The following is a 22,118-nucleotide window of genomic DNA, read 5'->3' as shown; positions in this document are numbered from 1 at the left end:
ATTTTTGGGGGGTTTTTTTTTTTTTTTTAACAGTAGTTGTGCCCCCCCCCCCCCCCCGATTTTGTATCCCCATGGATCGAAATGTTTATGACATTATCCACTGCAGTTGAACAGTTAAAGCCCTTGAGGTTCTATTTTCACTACTTCCCATTTTACTTTTTTATGTAGTGTGTGGGGAAGGATAGAAAACCTAATAGAAAACAGGATTATTATTTCTGTCAATGTTGAAAGTGTTTCATTTTGTTTTTATTTAACCAGTGTTCCACTTGGGTTGATGTTTCCTTTAGGGCCCATGTACGTTACTCTGGTTGCTGCATTACATAAACTTTGCTCAGGGAAGAAAAAGGTCAAGGCCAGGCAGTGAGGAACCAGAGCACACTTATTTCCATACAGAATCCCTTCCATCAGGCTGTGACCTTACCACTACTGATGGAACAATAAATCAAGGAAATTGCTCAGTACTATCTTAATGTTTCAGATCCTTACAACACACGGAAGTCTATCGGGCAGAGGAAATGTCTGTAAAGTCAGGGACAAGCCTTTGTGAGAGAGCAATACCTTCAATTGTGACCTATCTCCACAATGTAACACACAGAAAATCTACATCTCTTCTGGATTTATGTGTTTAAATATTGAGCATTTCATATTTTTGTTTTAATGAAACCTCTACCAAATGTCTAAATATAACAAACCTTAACCGCTGCATATTTAAATGCTAGCTCTCCCTGATGGTGCACATGTTTCGCCAGGAATATACAGAATAGGCAGACATTGCTACAACATAGTTTCTGGTGTGCAGAAATCAAAACGTGTGAAAGAGTTACTTACCTGTGGAAAATTTAGAGACCAATACGTCAGCCTTCAAATCATCGCTTCTTCTCTGAGGGAACTGATCCCTAAAATACAAAATGAATTACTTTATTCATGCATTGTGGATTGCCACAAGATATTCCAGGGCTTGATCTTTTACCAACTGCTTTAACGGATTAAGATGGATCTGTGCTTTAAGCAAAAAAGGGGAAATAAACCCTCATGACCTCAGCCTAAATATATATTCCTATCATGAATGATTTACAGCGGTGTAATCTGATACTAATTCCTGCAACATTGTTTTTTTGAATGTGAAGACCGATCATGTCCAAACATCTTACTGTCAAAACAACTAGTGCTCGTGATATTTTAAATGTTTTTATCCTTTGTTGTAGTTGTTTACTATGTGGCACCAGTGGACATCTTACTGTCAAAACAACTAGTGCTCGTGATATTTTAAATGTTTTTATCCTTTGTTGTAGTTGTTTACTATGTGGCACCAGTGGTTTCCTCTTCTCCAGTGATATGCTTTGTATCTGCTATTAAGTGTATTAAGATTTTGTAATAAACCAAATAAAAACTGGTGGAAAAAAGGTACTTCCCAAAAAAAATAAAAAATAAAAAATCATAACATGTAAACATTTTTAGTCATTTCAGGCCTTAACCCAATCACTGAACATCCCAACTATATGTTAAAGAATTAATAATCAAAAGGAGCACTTTGTCAAGAGATAGGCTTGAATAATGCACTAGTGGTTGAGGAAGTCAGCTATCTGCTGGCTCTCCCCTCTGAGTACAGAGTTGTCAGCTACTTTGGATCATTATCTCCAAACAAGACCTGTACTACAAAGCCAACAAATGACAGCCCAGCATAATAAGGCTGGCGCATCTGCCTTGTGTGCATTTATGTTAAATGGGTCTTGCTATTCTTAGAACAGTTTGTTTGTAATGTTTAATCATTTAAAAATGGCAGCACTTTTGAGACTCAAATCCTTAAATGAGGAGGGCATGGGATGACAAAGCAGCATACTGAAGCTTGCATCACACAGCAAAAAATATGCATTAGCCATTTCTGAATCATACTTTGCAGTGCCAAGATTGTGTGTACTTTACATTGTCAGTTGCAGCTCAGGTATGGGCCGCAGGTCCTTGGAAGAAAGGTTCTCTACCACAGGTGAGTCAAGATTTGCTGAGCCATTGCTTAGTCTGTCACTACTCTCATATCCAGATTCAGTTCGCTGGATCTTCCAGTTGTCATTCCGTACTTTTAGAGCTGCTGAGCCCTTTGACCTGTCCTTGTCGCTGTAGCCGCCCCGGCCATCTGAGTCCAGCGAGCTTCGGCTGCCACCTGTTTCATGCCTCTGCTCATCCTCATAGATGGTCATTAGGCTCTTGGGTTTGCGTTCTTCTTTGCCTCCCCACGTAAAATCTCTGTCTCGCTCTCGGGAGGGTGACTGACTACTGGGTCTTCTCCGGGGGCTGTGCTGCCTTCGCTCTTGATTTACTGTAATACCACTGCTACTCCCTCTTACAACACTGTCCACATTTAGCGCTTCTCGAGTGGGCTTCCATGGGCGGCTGGCCCTGCTTCGGCTGTTCCCTCCACTTACAGGACGATCTCTGGAGTCTTGGCTGCTGTCAGTATCGTATCCATTGGAGAGCTGTCCTAATCTCCGCTGACCACTGCTGATGCTGGGCCCACTAGGCCCACTGGGCAACACTTGGACCCTCGAGTGATAGGGAGGGGGCTCATGCGAGGACCGTCCACCAAGGTGGGGGGTTCGCTCAGTCCGAGTGGGACCTTTTCCTTGGCTGCTGTACAGTCGAGGTTCCAGGTGTTTTTTGAAGCCATTCTCTGGAGGGGAGGCGGAGCGGGAATAGGTCCTGTCCTGACCTGGATCTGGTTTTAAACAAAAGAAGTTTCATGAGAGCTTAAACTATGCGAACAGAAGAACACATTAGCGGTTGACCAATGAGTTCTCCAATAACAGACGCCGATGCCGAGGTCTAGAGAGCAGGACCGATATTATCAGATATCAGAACAAAGAAAAGTGTATAATTCCATTACTCCATACATTCTAAAGTACCTGGTTATCTTAACCAGTGACATGTTGTTGTAAATCAATTTAATTAATGAATGAAAAAAATACAGTGGGTTACACTGTAGATTTCAGAAAGTGAATGGTGTTTAAAGGAGAGTGGGGTAGAGTTTGTCAGAGAAGTCATTCAACTGCATTATTCTCTACAGTATAACAATATATATTTAATGCTAGCCAGTAATGGTTTTAGATTAGATTAGCTGTCATTTCGGATGGGAGAAACATGTTAACATTTAGAAAAGGCGATGGAGACTGACCAAATTTGGGGCTCGAAACATTACATTACATTTATTAATTTAGCTGATGCTAAGCAGTTTACAATTATTATACATGTCAGAGGTTGCACGCCACTGGAGCAACAATGGGTTAAATGTCTTGTTCAGGGACACAATGGTGGATAAGTCACAGTGGAAATTGAACCCAAAGGCATGTGTGTTATCCACTGCTCCATCGACACCCATTGCTACTTTGTAACAAACCTCTTCACCACCTTCCCAAAACTCACAAGTGGGAGCGCTAACATTTTTCCACAGCAGCCACACAAGGCTGAATCAAGAAACACTTATTTAAATAAACTAACATTTTAAATCTGTTAAGCACAATTGTATCGAGACATTAAAAAAAAATGTCATGTATATATAGCATATCTACTTAAACTTTTCCTATCAAGAATACAAAAATTAATGCATCAAATTTGGTTTTTGCATTGAAAGAGGTAGTATTATGCTTTTTGGCTTTTTCTTTCTCCTTTACTGAATTATATACCTTAACCCCTAAATAGGATTTTGAACCTGAAAATGAGCATAATGCCACCTCTTTAACTCATCCTAATTAGGAGCAGTGGGCAGCCAGTGGGCAGTGCCAAGGGACCAACTGCACATCTAAACCAGTGCCTTGGCAATGACTAGAGAAATCAACCTAACATTTATATTATATGTTTTTGTTTTTATCATGTGTCATGTATTTCCTGCAGCACCTCATGCCAAAAGATAATGTCATGAATAACATTGCCAAGACCAAAAATGTGCTTTTACACTTTTTACACTTACACCTTGATACCAAGGCACAAAGTCGTGCTAAAGCATAGTGCAGGTTGGGCAGAAAGTGAGCGAAGGGCATGACGACAACAGGGTTACTGACATTTATGTCTACAGATGACAGGAAGGTGTAAATTATGGGTGACAGGGGTCGATTTTCTTCCAATGGTGTGTACACAGAGGGTAGCCAGATAGCATAGAGACATTCACGCAGATACTCATGATCAAAGATAGCACTTTGGTGTATTTTTGTGTGCATATGCACACATGCATGTTTTCGAAATGCACAAGTGACATTTCTGCACATGATGGTGTGTTATGGATGTGTGTCCGCTATTCCAAGGACACTTTCATCCATAATAGCCATTTTCAAAATATATGACCAGACATCCTTCCTGGAAAGTAGTTTATTCATGTCAAACTATACATGCACTCACACGCCCTTATTTATCTACATGGCACAGACAGCATGCACATGTTTTGTTTTAGATTTCTAAATAAAATGTCCAATTCCATTTTACTTTACAGGGAAATAATGTGGTATTATAGTATGTTAAAAAGGGCTTCATTTAAATCGGAAGGTTCATCTATCCAGTGCATTTTCATAACTTAAAGCTGATGGTGCCTAAATCAGAGGCAGCATGCTTTGTATTAGATCCCCTAAATGGCCGGGAAAATCTGATCTGTGGTACCATCGTGTTTGAGGGTATAAAAAGTGAATTTAATACTACATATAACTGTCAGCCCTTGGAAATAAGCCTGCATGAGATGTAGCCCTTATTTCTTTGGATTTTGCTGACTGTGTGCCAGAGTTAAATCACTTCCAACATTGCTCTCTGCGTTTTTACTTTATATATAAATTATTTTATACATTCACACACACACGCTGTGGACCATTTTGGAAGAATGGTAACATGTCTACATCAAAACAGTCAGAGATTGTTTAGAAATACCCTGGGGTTTTCCCACAGTCCAAAATCAGCTGCAAAGTTGCTTAAGCTTTTCTTAAGTATTTTTTTCTGGATTTTTAGCAAAGTGCTAGCCTGGGCCGTGCTGCGGTAAATTCTTGCTACTTACATTAACTGTAGTGTCACCTCCAGCCTCGCCATTCATCACGGCAACGACACTAGTCTCCTTTAGCCTACTGCATTCAATCATAATGGGACGTGAGCTCGCTGCTAACACAGGCTGGTGCTGTTGATGTGGTGGATTTGGGAGCTTGTTACAATTGTGCTCCATAATCCCTTCACTGATACTTAATTGAAAGCAGTGATGTACTAAAAGAGTATTAAAGGAGTGGACTAATCAGCCTACTGATTAGAACACACACACTAAATTTCTGAGGTCAAAGGACGGCGGAACATGAGAAAGTTCAATTTTTTGGGGCTCTTATCACTATTTGGTTGAATCTGCTTAGTTTATAGTGTATGTTTGTTTGTAAATGTTCAGGTAGAACACAGGATAACCAACAGTTCTAAATATGAGAGAGTGGGATGAAGGCAGGCTCTTAATCCCCTTTCTGACACATTACTCCCGAACTGACGGTTACATAAGGGGTGGGGAAGTGAAAGGCTAGCCCTTTGTATCATAAAGCCTGGCAATTCTCACGTGTATGTTTATGTGTTGCACCACATGTGCAGTTCACATCTAAACAGCCAAATACTATCTATCTGTGACCAACCTCTGTAGCGTGCCTCCGGCCTCTGTTGACCTCTCCTATCAGGCTCTTTTTTGAATGGATGCATGCCACGGACCTCTCCTGCTCTCTGGGCAACTTCTCGAGAAATCTCCCTGAGGCGACTCTTGGGATCGATGGTGGCAATTTTCACTACAAAACAAAAGAGATAGCATCAGATATTTGGCCCAAGTTCCCAAATAAGGGCCAGAGGGCATGTAACCAGTGTGTAATTAATGCTTTCAATCTCAGTTGAAACTGCAAACACCATTAAAAGTATTTTTTTGTCAGTGTACATATGGATATCTATTGTCACTACATCCTTTCCCTTGTCACCGTCTTCCATCTCTTAGTCGCCAACACCCCCAAGGCACTGTGCAGTTGCTGAGTGTGTAGACGAAGGTGAACTTTGCAGCACATCCCTGTGCCGATGTATACAGTACACTTTCTGCTACATGAGGGGAAACGCAGCAGAGTGTAACATGGCCACGCAGAGACTTCTCTGCCCAGTCTCTGCAGATATTCACTTTGAAACGCAATGATTAGTCATGGCCCTGGAAAACATGATCATACTGTGGTTCTGTTAGCTGTCTGAGATTTCAACAGGAATCACTCTGAGGAGAACTTGACGTTTAGGAAAATACCAGGGGCCTCATTTATAAAACTGTGCGTAGAATCCTCACTAAAAGTGTACGTGCGCCCAAAAGCCAAAAATGACGTACACCAAAAAATATTCAGACTTATAAAACTGTGCGTACCCACACGTGTAAGCAATGTTCCTTTTATAAATCAGTCAACTAGAAATGTGACCCTTCAAACGCCCATAATGCCTATTAATGGTCAGTGAAACGCCCCTCATAAATATTAATACTTGCTGACTGTATGGAGAAAAGGAGGCAAATTCTGACAGAAAATCTATAAAATGAAAGTGACTCAGTGACGTTAAATGTGACGTTTCTTTTGCTGAAGCTGAAGCATGTTGTTTGGTGGGTAAAAAACGTCTCGGGTTACATATGTAACCCTTGTTCCCCGGGAAGGGGAACGAGACACTGCGTCGGTGACGACACTATGGGAACGCCTCTGGGCGTGGCAGGGCTGAAACATGAATGAAACTACTCCAATCCTATTGGTGTTGCTAGAACGGTAGCGTGTGACGGCGTAACTGGAGGCGTATGTAAGCACGCCGGCACACAGGACACATTAGCCCTTTTCTATGAAGCAAGGCACTCCAGGCGGGGTAAGGTGTGGCCGACCGACGCAGTCTCTCGTTCCCCTTCTCAGGGAACAAGGGTTACATACATAACCCGAGACGTTCCCCTTTGAGGGAACTCGAACTGCGTCGGTGACGACACTATGGGAACGAGAATACCCACTTAGGCCGCGCTGAAACCCCGCCTGCCCCCAGCGTGCAGAACCTGACGGCACGACTAGGAGGAGAGCGCACGGGTGGCGGGTGCAGAAGGAAGGTCCAGACTGTAGAACCGGATGAAGGTGTGAGGGGTGGCCCAGCCAGCCGCATCACACAATCCCAGGAGCGACGCCCCTGCGAGGAGGACCCCAGAAGCCGCCATGCCTCGAGTAGAGTGCTCCATTACGGCCATAGGTGAAGGTAACCCCCGCACCTGATAGGCCAGGGAAATAGTCTGAACAATCCAGTTGCTGATGGTGTGTTTAGAAGCGGGGAGCCCAGCCTTGGGGGACCCGAAACACACCAGCAACTGGTCTGCTTTCCTCCACCGGGAAGACCTCAGAGTGTAAATACTCAGTGCTCTGACAGGGCAGAGCAGATGAAGACTCCCGTCCTCCGCCGTCACATGAGGTGGGGGTTGAAACGCCTGCAGCACCGTGGACCCTGCCAACCTGGATGGGACCTTAGGGACATAGCCCAGACAGGGATGCAGGATGGCTCTGACCCTCCCCGGGGCAAACTTCAGGCATTGCGGAGACACCGAAAGTGCCTGGAGATCCCCCACCCTCCTCAGAGAGGTGATAGTGAGGAGAAAGGCCATCTTAAGGGTCAGGTGCTTGGCCTCAGCCGACTGCAGGGGTTCGAAGGGGGCCTCAGCCAGCGCTTCGAGAACCACCGCCAGGTCCCAGGTGGGAAGCCTGGAACGAGTCACGGGTCTCATCCGCTTCTTCGCGTTGAGCCGCAGCCCCAAACACTGACGGTGGGCGAGGACGACATCTCGATGCCGAACCGCTAACTCCCGAGACTGAGCCAAGATGAGCCAGTCGTTGATGTAGTTTAATATGCGGATGCCCTGGAGCCTCAGCGGAGCCAGAGCTGCATCCATGCATTTGGTGAACGTGCGAGGAAAGAGTGCTAGGCCGAACGGAAGAACCGATACTGGTACGCCGCGCCCGAAGGCGAACCTCAGGAACTTCCTGTGAGAGGGACGGATGGAGATGTGGAAATATGTCTCGTAGATCTATCGTGACAAACCAATCCTCGGATTGGATGTGACTGATGATGGCGGGGATGGTGAGCATCCTGAACCTGAATCTCCTCAGAGATTGGTTCAGGGACCGCAGATCCAAAATCGGACGCAACCCATCCGTCCTTCTTGGGAACTATGAAGTACCGGCTGTAGAACCCGGACTCCCTGACTGGCGGGGAAATAAGCTCTCTGGCCCTGTTTTCCAGCAGAGAGCAAACTTTTTGTCCCAACACCTGGCTCTGCCCCGCGTGCACTGCAGTCCAGACCACCCCGTTGAACTTCTGCGGGGGGTGGACCCGGAACTGCAGCCTGTAGCTATGCACTATGGTGCGCAGGACCCACAGGGAAATGTTTGCAAGGCTACGCCATGCTTCTACAAAATCCGCCAAGGGAACCAGCCCCTTGGGGCCGGTGGCCGGTGTTATGCGTAGGTCCCCGGTGGCACCCTGAAGCGGAGAACCGCCACGGAACACTCGCCGGCAACCCACGGTGTGTGAGCCCGATCGTTTTCCAGCTGCAACCCCTCGAGGCAGGCTGACTGGTGAGAGGTCGCTGGCGGTTAGTGTGTCCCGAGCACCAAGACGGCGGGAAAACAGCGCCTGTTGCCTGAGCCGCCACTAGGGATGGGACCTCGGTCAGCCTCTCGGGGGGGCTGTGGGTGAGAGCGCCGCCTCACGTCCCGGTTTCTCTTCAGCCGGGGGAGATATTGCTCAAACGCCTCTCCCTGCGTTTCAGCGTGCTGAAACCTGCTGATGACAGCATCCACCGCCTCACCAAACAGGCCAGTAGGAGAGAGGGGCGCATCCAGGAGAAAAGCCTTCTCCTTCCTCTGGATGCCCGAGAGGTTGAGCCACAGATGGCGCTCCAATGAGGTCGTGGAGTAGCCAATTCTTAGTAACACGGAGCGTTTAAGTCCGTAGCTCTACGGAGCTAAGTCAGGTCCTCCTCAGAGGGACCTCCCCCTAGGTCATAGTCTTGAGAAGATCGGCCTGGTACGCCTGCAAGCCATGGTGTGCAGGCTTGCACCAGCTCGACCCGCTGCCATGTAGGCCTTGCCCACCAAAGCAGATGTTTCGTCCGACACAGCGGTGGTGGGGAGCGCTGACATCTGAAGGAACGAAGCGAGGGTGGGAGAAAGATAGCTCGCGAGCGCTTCCTCCCCCCAAGTCATCGTTCCGTTCTCTTTAGCCATGCTGCTTAGTTTCTGTCACGCTGCTGTAGTCCAGCAGAGGAGACACAGCCGTGCAGAGCAGCTTTTTTTTTTTCGGAACAATGCCTTGGGGGGAGGCGTAACTGGCTTCCAGGTAAGAGCTTCTTCGGTTTTTGCTGTAACTTTGGTCTTCAAACATGCCAGAGTGCCTGCTGAATAGAAAAGGGCTAATGTGTCCTGTGTGCCGGCGTGCTTACATACGCCTCCAGTTACGCCGTCACACGCTACCGTTCTAGCAACACCAATAGGATTGGAGTAGTTTCATTCATATTTCAGCCCTGCCACGCCCAGAGGCGTTCCCATAGTGTCGTCACCGACGCAGTTCGAGTTCCCTCAAAGGGGAACTCACTTTCACGCAACGCTTGTGCACCAGAGGAAAGGAGGCACCCAGGTACTAATTTGGATTCCCTCGTTTGGAAAAGAGAGGCATCAATTTTAATGTAATTTGTCCTCCTGTTCACCTTATTTATGAGAATAAATTGCACTGCATGCAAGTATTAATTAATATGATTCCTGATTAAACTGTACAACAACAGGCGTTCTTTTGTAGAAACAGATATCTCCGTTTGTGTTTATGATCCTAAATCTGGTTCTTTTTGTGTGCGCTACAAATGATCTTAAATGATGTTTTTTTGCGCACACATGGAAAATCATTTCAAACTGTTTTTTCTTTCTGCCATGTGAGTCGTCGTGTCTCATTTCAGTTCATGTGCGTACACGTGGTTCAGAGTTTGCGAGGAGGACCACACATTCTCCCGTCAAGTTTCTTTTTTTATAGATCACAACCGTTGCTTGGGAAGTGACGTACGCACTTTGTTTTGTACGTATGCACTGTTTATAAATGAGGCCCCAGGTGTTGTTTGAGACTGGATTTTTAGGACTCCATATTCTCTTCAGCACAGAAAAAAAAAAAACTGTGTAACAGTTTGATACATGACTCAAAGCTTAATAATTTGACTGCGGTGTTTTCGGAAAGCTCTGAGCCTTCAATTGTATTGACTGCAACATTCCCTCCCTACACCACATATGAAGCAACAAGCCTTCAAGTGAGGGGAAACAATGACACATAGGTCTCTAGGACCTTCACAACTTTACACAGCCACGCAATGACAATGCAACGTGCAATAATATTAAAAGGAGATGCTATTTCACCTTTGTCTGCTCCAGCAACATATTGTTTCATAATCTTTTCATTTACTCATCTTAACAAATCTTAAATCTTAATTTGCACTTGTCTTGAATGTGTGCAGAATTGGCAGACCTGTGTGACCTTTCTCCTCAACAAGAGTCCCTAATCTCTTCTGTATTACTAACACAGCCAAGTTAGTTTTACAGCAAAGACCTTTAATTTTGTCTTCCTCTGGTTGCTATGCCAGATCCATGCTTGTCACCTCTCTCTGTGAAAAATATTTATAAATTAAGCAGTCTTTCAAGGCTAAGAACTATAACCACCACACTGCGTGACTCATCTCCTGTTTTTCTCTCTTGATCACGGCAAAACACTCCATTTCCAAAAGCACATATTGTGTGTTTAAACCATAGTTTTGTTTAGACTGATACTTCTTTGTAATGTTGGAACAATCTCTGTCATTTTCAGTGGAAACAAGGAAAATATCTTACAGTTTTTTTCCAGTCCCCAGCACTTGATTAAATGGCTTGTTAAAATGGAATTTTTGTAGTGTGTTCCTCCACATGCTGGGTTACGAATCTCTCTTGCTCGCTTTGCATTCTAAACATATTCAGTCCTTCCATGTTTCCCGTCTTACCTGGTCCCCGTCCTGCGCTGTACTGAGTGCTGCCCCTGCTGAAGGTCGACGGGGTCTTCTCTTTGAAAATGGCTTGGCCCAACAGAGCGTTCAGATTCTCCCTGGTGAGGTCCAGCTTCTTGGGGGCTGAAACTGGAGGCTCAAAGCCTGCAGAGGAGGAAAAGGGAGTCACAAAAAGATTACATTTTCAAGCTCAGGCCACATATGCAGGATTGTCTTTATCCAACAAAAACAGAATAAACCTTGTTACTTATGTTTTATGATAAATGCACGGACTACACCTGAAACTAAGAAACATAATTTAAATTACAAAATCCATATAATGTTGTCTTTGGTTTTTGTAGGATCATCCAGTTTGGTCCAACGCCCTGTCAGCTCTGATGGGCAGTGAGCAGCTGCCACAGCTTGCACCTGGGGCACGGCCAGCATGGAGAGTTGGAGGAGGATCTTTGAAGGGGATAAAAACCTCCCCAACCAAACAAATCCAGGGATACATAATCCAAACGGCAGAGATGTTCAGCTGTTGTCATTAACCAAATTTTCATTACTGCCTGCAGGCAACTAATATGATCTGGGATTTTACACGTCCTACAAAGAGTTGCTTTTGGTTTGCTGATGTTTCTCTCTTTTTATTTGCAGTTAATTAAATGAATGCATTGCAAGAATTTAAAGTAAAAACATGTCTTTTCAAATTTCTATCTACACATAAAAGGACACTTGTTCTTAGTCATACACTTAACTCCAGCTGGGTGTGCAGAGGCAAATAGGTCAAAAGAAGATAAATACGTCACACTTTTAAATATTTACATAAAACTTCAGACTATTAATTGCATTTCAAGGCAAGCAATTTTAAGTGTAAAGAAACTTTTGGCTAAACTCTGATGTTGCATTCAACCAGCTAGTACTGACAAAACGTTCTTCACAGTTCTTTTATTCCCTCCACGTCCAGCACTGTTCTTACGACAAGACAGAAAAAAAAAAAAAAAGATAAAAAAGACACGTCTCAGCTTCATAATTATGGGCGTTTTACAGTATGGGGTGTTTTACAGTATAGAATTATAAGAGGTCACTTGGGATGGGATTATTGTTCGTGAAAGCAAAGAAAAACACTCAACAGCACCAATAACAAAGAGAAATGCATCTCAAAGGAATCTGATGTTATTAATTAAAAGCACATCATCTTACCTGATACAACGTAACTATATCGCAAACAGAACATATGCAGTGACATTGTTGTTTTCCCAAGTCCTTATTCCAGTAAAAGTTCGCTAAATAGTTAAGTTACACAAATACAGAAGCAAGACTGATTTTTAAACCACCCACATGGACAGATCCTACCTTGCACTTCTACATCAACAGTAGTCTTGTAGTGGGACTGGCTGCTGTTTTGTCTTGAGGCATCATCTGCTGTGATAGCACTCCCGTCGGGGTTGGAGTAAAAGAGGAGGAGAGGCTGGAAGTGACCTTTGATACATTTGCTGACCACATCTTTCCACCTGGAACCGATCTACAGCAAAACACAAAGAAAAGCTGGTCAATGCACATGTACGTGCAGATTTAAGCACATTAGACACAGGAATTCGGCACCATTATGTGTGATATAATACACATGGAAACAAATCAAAATAAAACAAACATTCACAGGATTTTCTGTGTGAGAACACTGCCATCGACACGCTTTGGGGATGAATTTCTTTAGATATATAAAAGATATTAGATATAAAAGAGGGTTAAAAGTTTTGGATTTTCCTAATGGGAAATCAAGCAACCATGGTCCAATTCAATTTAGAAAAGCAGACAGACTGTGCAGACATAACAGGATAATTTGCTTTCTTGTGACCCCATCTGTTTTCATTTTAGAGAGAGGTATCAAAAAAGTTTTGTTGTATAACTGATCTGATATAAAGCATTTTAACTTCTTACAAACAGAACCCTTCAATACCCAGCTCTAGAGGCTTCAAACTTCACCAAACAGAAAATGACAGAAAATGATTGTAAATGATCATAAAATGAACTGGCAAATCTAAAACAAAAAACCTCAGCTTTATTGTGCATAGTCTCATTTGTGAGTGAATGTAACACACTGAGGCCAAATCGCACACATCACATTAGCTAAGCTGTGTAAGGTGCGTGTCTCGCCCCACAAAGGAAAGCTGCAGGCTAACAGATGCTTGTGTGCTCCTTAATTAAGTAAATGACAGTGGAAGAGGGGGGTAAGTAGGTGGGTAGGTAGGAGGAGGAGCGATAGAAAGATGAGGTAAAGAAGAACGAATGCAAAGCAAAACAAAGGAAACACAAAGAAAGGAATGTTGCAGAGATGGCTATAAAATCAACAAATAAACAGATTGTGGATGGAGAAATATACACCAGCAGGAGGAAGACAAGAACAAACAATGTATGCTTAATATTTACTATGTAAAAACCACTGTAAACAAAGCTCAGTGCTTAGCGGCGCCATGAGGCTGTAATCATCTTTGCACCTGCTTGTCTGACTGTTTTATTGGCTGCATAAACTAAATGTGTAGCTACGACACAACCTACTGATGGATTTCTTTTAAATGACAAATACCTGTGATGCCTGTGTCAGGTGTTGAGTTACATTGTTTGTTTTTTTACACCTGCCACCAAATTGGAATGGAGAATTCTCAATGGCCCTGGCACAGGTACGAGTACTGTAACTAACAATGGTATAAAAAGAGAGACGATTTTGTCACTATTTGCTAATAGCTGTATTTTGTCATCCTCATTAGACAAAGAATTTCTCATGCACTGGAAAAGCAGCGATCAGGCTACACTACAGTCATAGTCATTAAGCGCCTGGGACTCAGGGAGACACAGAAATGCGGCAAGTTTCGACCCAGGTATGGACTTGGCAGCGCTCTGCATTGTAGCTCCTCCATCTCAGCTGGGAGGAGGGTGGGTGGGAACGGAGGTGCACACACAGCACAAGCTGCTGATGGATTGACAGAGAGCCAGCCAGCCAGCCGCTGCACCACAGTCCCGGAGAAAATTGTGAGGATGTGAGACAAAAGGCATGCTCACATGTGCACCATGAAAATAAAAAATCCAATATTTAGAAAAACAGGAAGGAATAGGTGAAAGGATCCAGAGCTCTATATACTGCACGCATACACACGCCTGCAAAAAACAAACACAATAAAATAAAACTTCTTTCTCATACACAGACAGCATACAAACCTACTCAGTGCAACTTAGCGCTTTCTTAATGACCCTTCCACTTTAACCAGTGAAGTGATCTGTAAAATAATCTTTACCAGTTAAGCTTCACTTGACTGCTGCAGTACTTCGTAATGACAGAGTTGGGGAACTGCAGTAGAAATGGGGGTGGGGTTTTGGGGGTTAGCTGACTCTTCAGCGCCATGAATGCTTATCAACCCAGAGGCTCATGAAGGGCAATCGATGTGCCCTTATTGGGCAATAAAGACACTAGGTGATGGAAATGGGAGACATCGCTACTCTACTATTATTTAGACTGCATTTTTATGAATAAATATTTCCATATTTGAAACTGTGATCCACCTGTACACCAATAACCTGATGCCCAAACTGAAGATTTAAGAAAAGCAACCCAACATAAAAAGTTAACCCTTTTTTGTCACAAGATGCAACTCTTTAATTCATTGGACTCCTATATAAAAACATGACAATGCAGCTTCTCATCTGTGTGCAGTAAGCTCTGTGTTATGTTGCTGTGTATACATTAATTACTAATTTTCCAGAGCACAATGTGATGTCTTGAAATTCCAGTCCATAGTAAAAATATTAAATTTATAATGACATAAAACAAAGAAAAGCAGCAAATCCTCATATTTAAATAAACTTAAACCAGACAATGTGTTTGGCATTTTTCCACAATAAATAACATTAAAACAGTTGTTGATTAAGTTTCTGTTTATCAGCTAATTTACATAATTAACAATCGATTTCAGCACCAGTGTGCACGGTCTCACCTCTTTCACTGTGGCATCATCAAAGAAGACCCATTTGGAAGACTTGGTGTGAAAGGCGAAGGCACAGTAGTGGCGGCTGGAGTAGCAGATCATCCCCACGAGCTGCAGCTCTCCCTTTTTGGCATGATCATCTGTTACCCTGTAGAAGAGCTGTCTCCACACACACACACACACACACACACCTCATTGGCATCAACACTACACTAAGTGGGCTGGAAAGTGAGTGATGCTGATAGCTAGTGGAATCAGTTACTCCGTATGTTTATAGATTAAGGTCTGAGGGAATGAACCGGCATTGATTTGACAATCAGTACGAATAAGGGCTGGTTTAAATAAGCAGTCATAGCAGCACTTGATATCTAGACTAATACTAGAGTGGTTAGCAGTCTTCTTATTGATGGCCTACATACTAATATACAGTGGTATTTTCGAATGCATTTTCTTTCATAAATACTGTAAAAATATGAAAGAAAAAAAGAACGAGACAGCCACTTATTTCAGCCTCTCATGTTTCCTGCATAGGCACTCCTCGGTCTTCCTCTCTCAAATAATAGATTTCAAAGCAAACGATGGGGGTGGAGGGCTCCCTTTAACACCCAATAAAGTCACATTAAACACTCCCTAATGAATCAAGGCCTTTGTGGCGCACTAGTGGGAAGAGGGGGTGGGGGGGTGGGGGCATTTCCACGGTTTGGAAAGGCGCAAGAGGGAGCTTTCAAAACAAAATGGTTTTGAATACTTCAATAAAGAAGTTACGTAATGTGTATGAGCACTGTCCTGATCTGCACTACACCGATTGATTTTTGTGCTTTGGACGCTTACCCAACACAGCCTTCTGATGAGAACAGGCTACTGAGGAATATTTAGCAAGTCATGTGCCAATTTTTTGACATACATATGTCATGTGAACACCGCAGACAACTGGACTCTATACATGTTTGTGAAGATGTGATTTTGATGTGATGACACATGCCCACATTTTGTGCATCCTTACTATCAAGAGTGTGCAAATATAAACACTGCAACAAAAGCAGTCTTGAACATGTCTCAGTAACGTCTAGTCAGCCCACATGTTCGCCCAGGCAGGCATGCACCCACATGCTCAGGAAAACACAGAGGGGAGGGGCTTTTTGACAAGCTGACCAAGGCCAGAAGGGGCTCTTTGATCAGTGGCGCAAGCCAACTGGGCATTGGGTGTTGACTGCTTACGCAATGGCACCGACTTACAGAGAACTAAATCCCCACTTTATTTCCCACATATGTTCGATTGCACCAAAATAAACTGACCCTAAAACAGCAACAACAAAAAAGAAAGAAATGGCAGCCGTGTGAATGAACAAATTCCAAATAGATAATGAAACAGACCCATGTCTGGAGAGATTTGTTATATCCTGTTGTTTTTTTTTTAAATTACTTCATCTGAAAAGTGTGATGAAATATTCTAGCTGCATGTAAATGTTGTCTTTTTTAACTACCACTATCTTTAATCTGACTAGGATCAGTGTCGCATTTTCTTTTTACAAAAACATTCTTTCTATTTTCATGTTGGAATTCAACACATTACAGGTCACAAAATATGAATGTAGTAGTTAAAAAAAACAAACAGTAAAATGTACATAAAATGTTGGCTGAAGTAGACTCACCGTAGAAAGACTGAGATTAGGCCCCAGCGATCTGATAACATCTTCCGTGAGGTCTGACTGGTCAGAGTCCCAGACAAAGCCTATGGTAACTATCTCAGGGGAGTTCATGAGGACCCGCCTGATCCTAATCCTCTGGCCACAGTTGCTCTGAAAAAGAAAGACAGTTTCACCCCAAAGCAACTTTACCAATTACCACGTACACTCCAAAACTGTCCAGTCAGTAAAAATGCATATCAAAAACAACGTGTTTGTGAATCACTACACTACGTAACTTTATTCAACAAATAATGAAGAAAACTAATAGCTAAATTGCTGATGAAAGGCTTCTGCAGGACACGGGTGTATTTGTTACAAATCTCTCTCTCAGGGAACTTGAACAATGTGCTTATTAAAATACTCTGCATCGGCCACTTACTGGACAGTTGCGAAGATCCCCTATTGTGCTCGCAGCTTGTAACAGTTCCCCAAATGACTCGTCTCTGTGCTGAAGCGTCTGTTGACTGAGAAAGAAGGGATGCATTGTCAGCAGGCGAGAACAAGCGAGTAAGGGGAGACAGACAGAGACAAATAAAGATTAAGGTATGTGGGGAGAATAAGCGGTTGTGTGCGATATGTCAGCAAAAAAGATAAGTTGCGGCCTGGTGACAAATGTGCAGAAAGAGAGACACGGAAAGTGAAAATAGAGAGGAGCGGGACACACAACGATAGGGAAGGAAAGGAAGTTTCCTTTCGCCTGTGCCTTACCAGAGTGCGGTGGTGGAGACATAATGCACCAGCTCTGTAAACGGCAGTGGGTCGGAGGATGCCCCACAGCTACGGCACATAGACTGCAGAGGGGAGGGAGTCAGAGACCAAGAGGGTGACAAAAAGAAACAGATTTCAGCGGCTGTCAGTGACTAATTATTAAGTCAGCATGTCATTTTCAAAAAGAGATATCACAGTAAAAAAATTAATAAATGAACCTCCTTAATGTGTATGAACTGTGAGAAGAGACTTTGACACGCTTGTCTTGCTGCTCCCCTTGCGATCTGTTGTAAACCGTGGCCTCTACAGAATCCTTTTAAGTCACCAACTCAAATGATTAACATTATCAGGCATCCAATTTAATTCATGAAGTTATCAATCTCCCTCTGACCAAGGCAATCCTCATTTAGGCCTAGATAATATTTGCGGGATTGGGTGCCCTGAAGTTGAGGCGGAACAAAATCCACCGACTGTGCCCCTAAGGGATTTAGTCCAAAGGCGCATTATCTGTTTGATTCCGAGATAGAACTGGTTTAGGATGGGGACAGAGTCAGTGATGGGCATCACAGCCACAGGGAAGGGTGGTGTGTATGTGTGCTGTGCTGGAATTTATGTGCAGACCATCTGTGATTTATCTGGTACTGCTGCACTGTGGAATCTGACCAGAAACACCCTCCTTATTCCACTGGGGCGACCCAGTATCAAAACATGACGGATTGGATTTCTACTGTCTCAGACAGTGATTCATGTATCTGTCTGTGTGTGTGTGTGCGCTGTGCTGCTTAATCCTAACACAGAATAGTGTGTTTAGCCTGTCCACACATTACTGTGGATGCTGTTCAAACAAACTAAAACATCTACAGTAAAATAGTAAGACAAAATAAAAGAATAACTAACAGATCATCCTCAGAGTAAAAGAAAGAATTAACACATTTAACACTACCTTTTCACAGATTGGTGAAGTAGCAAAAAAAAAAACACATACACACACAAAAACCTAATAAATTCCCATGTGAAAGAACATTAATAATATTTCTTGCTGCCAACCCCCCTACTGACCTGCTCATAAAGTGACATAGCAAATTTCTGATGCGTGATGCAAGACTTTGAAGTGCAGGCATCGGTCTCCTCCGGCACAATGTGCAGGTGGATCCTCTCCAGTATGTTCTCCTGTGACACAATAGGACATTTATCAGGTATGGGACAAAGTATTTCCAACTCTGTTATCGTAAAGCCGCCTCTTTACAAGCAACACGGGCTATTCCTTTTTTCATTCCGGACACACTGTTCCATACCAAGAGTTCAAGTTTTAGGAGTCATGTTGTAAACCTGACAGCAAAAGGAACACATTCAAAGAGCAAGCTATACTCCATTTTAGCTGCCACCTGTTTCCATGGAGTACTTGTGAGTTTATAAAATATTAAGACTGCGAGGTAGGCCTGCAAAGGTTGCAGGCACAACTTCACAGCCTGTTAATCTGACACTGGCTAACTCCGCACATAAATTCTGCACCGGCACGCTGCTGCCAATGCATTACATGGTGAACCCTCAAGGGCAAGGATCTGTGTGGGATTAAGAATTAAGATGGTCTATAAAAGATAGCAACTTTGGCACGTGAGCTTCAGTCTTAGAAAAGTTAAAAAAGCTGAAACGCTGAAAAGCTTTTTGTATGAGGGGACTAGGCAGACAAAAAAAGAAACAAAGCACAAACGCTGCATTCTTTACATGTAACTTTACATTATGTTGTAGGAGAAATGTCTTATTTGGTAACACTTGTACAACCCAGTGTTTTACATTTAGTATAGTCCTCTCCACCTTCATTCCCGAGACATTACATTCTCCCTTGTGTTTATGCTGTGTAATTGGACTTCCTAAGTGGATAAACAACGACTGCGTTGGGGGAGGGGGTCAAATCAGGATACATCTGTGTTGTCCGGGTATACTGGTATTAAGCGGAAGTGATCAAAATCGTGGGGAAAAAAAATAAACCAATTAAGCCTGCTGGACAAAAGAAAATACGATTGAAAAATGAAGGATAAAAAATGCTTCACTATCCATTATATATTTGGTTGAGGCAAAATAAAAGTGAAACAATAAAAAATTACAAAATTACACTGCATTTAGGGAAAAACAAGTTCTGGCTAAACAATGATTTGTTGTGCCAGAAGGAGCAGCACAAACTGGAACTGATATGTTAAAATGAAGGGCGCATGAATTGGACTTTTTAAAAGCACAGAAACGATGCCACATAATATGGTAGCACAAAGCAAAGAGGTTCAAGCACAACTCCGGCGCTTATATAACCTGTCATCATGATATTTAGCGGCAATGTGGCAGGGGTTGATGGGAGGGGAAGGGAGGGACAGAAGCTCTTTCAGTGACCTCGCCAAACAGTTTGTTGTGCATTACCCAAACGTTGAGGCAGGGTAACACACATACATCCACACATCCCTCTCCATACGCTAGCCTCCCTCCCTCAGGACAGCCGGGTTGCCACAGGAACTTACAAAGCACTCTGCGGCATCGTCCATGAAGCCCAGCTGGAAGCGTTGCTCGTCCTTAAAGGTCTCTGCCAAGGCGTGACGCAGGTTGTCAGAGGGCAGGGCGCGCTCCCGACTGTGCTGGAACTGGGAGAAAATGCCCTGAAGAGGAGAACAGGAACTCGTTTGCATGTGGAAAATGGAACATTATTTATTAAAAGCATTTGTGTCACCATCACTGCTCAATACACTCTGGATATGTGACCCAAACAGCTGCCACATTTATGTTCTTATTCCCATTGAATATGCTTCTGATTGTATTCTACCTTTAACGCACAAAAAATGCATGATTCTCCCAGACAGAAGTGCCCAGGTAGTTGCCTCAAGCTGCGTCTGAAGATGTCCAGTTGCCATAGTACCTACACACAAGGGAAAGAGGATTGATTCACTATAAACCATTACACTGACCTTGACATTAGAGCATTTCTTAGTTACAGGATATAACCATGAAGCATACATAAGAACAGGAGAAGTTTTTTTCTAAGAGGGAAGTATCTTATTATGTACGAAAACTAGTCACCCTTGGGTCTCTTGTTATGTATGGCATTAGGACAGAATCTCCAAGGTCATGAGGATGAGGAGTGGCCAAAAGGAACAACTCCCTCACAGACACAAAGCCGAAGGTAATGATCATCCTCAACCAGCTCATCGGTTGCCTCACCCTCTGAGTCACAGTCTCCGAGAGTGACCTCACTGTGGGGTTGACTGCAATAATGAACAAACTTGCCAGCCAGTATCCCAATAGTCATTTACATTTACAAATTACTGGGAATTTCTGACGAATTTAGACAGTGACTAAGTTTTGAAATGACTAAATAAATGGTCATAGTTTAAGTAGGTACAAGATGGTATACAACTCCTGGAGGAAGGTAGCAACAAGTGAATAAATAAAGTTGTACAGGCAGATGCCAAAATAAGAGAAAAGACTGAAGTATCTCAACAACTGTTGGGCCTAACATTTTGTACAGACGTTCATGGTCCCCAGAGGTTGATGCCTACTTAATTTGGTGATTCAGTGACCTTTCCTCAAACGCCAATACAAGGTTAACATTTGTAGGTTTTGAGTGAAATATCTCAACAAAAATTGGATGGGTTGCAATGAAATGTGGAACAAACATTCATGTTCCCCTCTAGATTAATTTTAATAATATGGTGATCTATAAAATTTTCATCTAGCGCCATTATCAGGTAAAACTTTTACTCCAGAATACTTTGCCTAATGACCAAATACCTGCAAAACACATGGCAGTGTTTAGCGCTAATTAGCAAATGTTAGCATTGTAACACACTACTAACATGTTAAACACAACAATTCAATTTTATTTATATAGCGCCAAATCACAACAACAGTTATCTCACAGCGCTTTTCATAAAAGAGCAAGTCTAGACCATACTCTATGATGCTATTTACAGAAGCCCAACAGTTCCCACCAAGAGCAAGCACTTGGCGACAGAGGCAAGGAAAAACTTCCTTTTAAGAGGCAGAAACCTCGAGCAGAACCATGGCTCGGGGTGGGCGGCCATCTGCCTCGACCGGTTGGGGTGAAGGAGAGGGGGGGGGGAGAGGGAGAGGGCAGGAGAGGAACAGAGAGAAAAAGAGAGGGATGGAAGGAGAGAGAGGGGGGGAGGGAGGCAGCCTACACAATATACACACAGAGGTACAGACAGTAAAGGTGATGTTGCTATAGACTAAATGAAAAATGGTACAGATATTTATAGTAATGTTAATGATAACAATCGTAATGTTAATGATTATAATAACAATAATAATAATAGGACTAGTAACAATAGTTGTTGTAGCAGAGGGTGTCGAGCAGGAACACGGGGGCAGCAGGTGACCCACAACCACAGATCCAGACTCCACAGCTCCAGAGCCAGAAAACCTGCAGGAAGTGATAGGAGGAGAGAGGAGAGGGACGGGAAAGCACAAGACTACCGGAAAGGGGAGAAGTTGTGTTAGTAACATGCAATAATGGGATGAGGTTGCATACAGAGGGAGATAAAGTAGAGAAGAGAGGAGCTCAATGCATCATAAGAAATCCCCCGGCAGTCTAGGCCTATAGCAGCATAACTAAGGGATGGTTCAGGACTCACCTGAGCCAGCCCTAACTATAAGCTTTATCAAAGAGGAAAGTCTTAAGCCTACTCTTAAATGTGGAGATGGTGTCTGCCTCCTGAACCCAAA

The 22,118-nt window shown here is 43.4% G+C and overlaps 1 protein-coding gene across 4 annotated transcripts in view; it reads right to left on the bottom strand.

Moving 5' to 3' along the window:
• Positions 1–22,118, bottom strand: part of LOC123980573 (inactive ubiquitin carboxyl-terminal hydrolase 53) — a 39,730-nt gene that overhangs the window by 6,541 nt on the left and 11,071 nt on the right. For all 4 annotated transcript variants that reach the window (XM_046065020.1, XM_046065018.1, XM_046065021.1 and 1 more), the window contains 12 exons: positions 20,200–20,292; positions 19,901–20,035; positions 18,453–18,563; positions 17,394–17,476; positions 17,065–17,149; positions 16,650–16,796; positions 15,007–15,156; positions 12,374–12,542; positions 11,036–11,182; positions 5,628–5,774; positions 1,924–2,710; positions 829–896 (listed from right to left, as the gene is read on the bottom strand). In XM_046065020.1, the coding sequence (XP_045920976.1) occupies positions 829–896; positions 1,924–2,710; positions 5,628–5,774; positions 11,036–11,182; positions 12,374–12,542; positions 15,007–15,156; positions 16,650–16,796; positions 17,065–17,149; positions 17,394–17,476; positions 18,453–18,563; positions 19,901–20,035; positions 20,200–20,292 (2,122 nt within the window). The remainder of the gene's footprint in view (positions 1–828; positions 897–1,923; positions 2,711–5,627; positions 5,775–11,035; positions 11,183–12,373; positions 12,543–15,006; positions 15,157–16,649; positions 16,797–17,064; positions 17,150–17,393; positions 17,477–18,452; positions 18,564–19,900; positions 20,036–20,199; positions 20,293–22,118) is intronic.

The sequence above is a fragment of the Micropterus dolomieu genome, linkage group LG12, assembly GCF_021292245.1.
Source record: "Micropterus dolomieu isolate WLL.071019.BEF.003 ecotype Adirondacks linkage group LG12, ASM2129224v1, whole genome shotgun sequence".
Taxonomy (NCBI): Eukaryota; Metazoa; Chordata; class Actinopteri; order Centrarchiformes; family Centrarchidae; genus Micropterus; species Micropterus dolomieu.
This window is presented reverse-complemented; position numbering and strand designations above follow the sequence as displayed.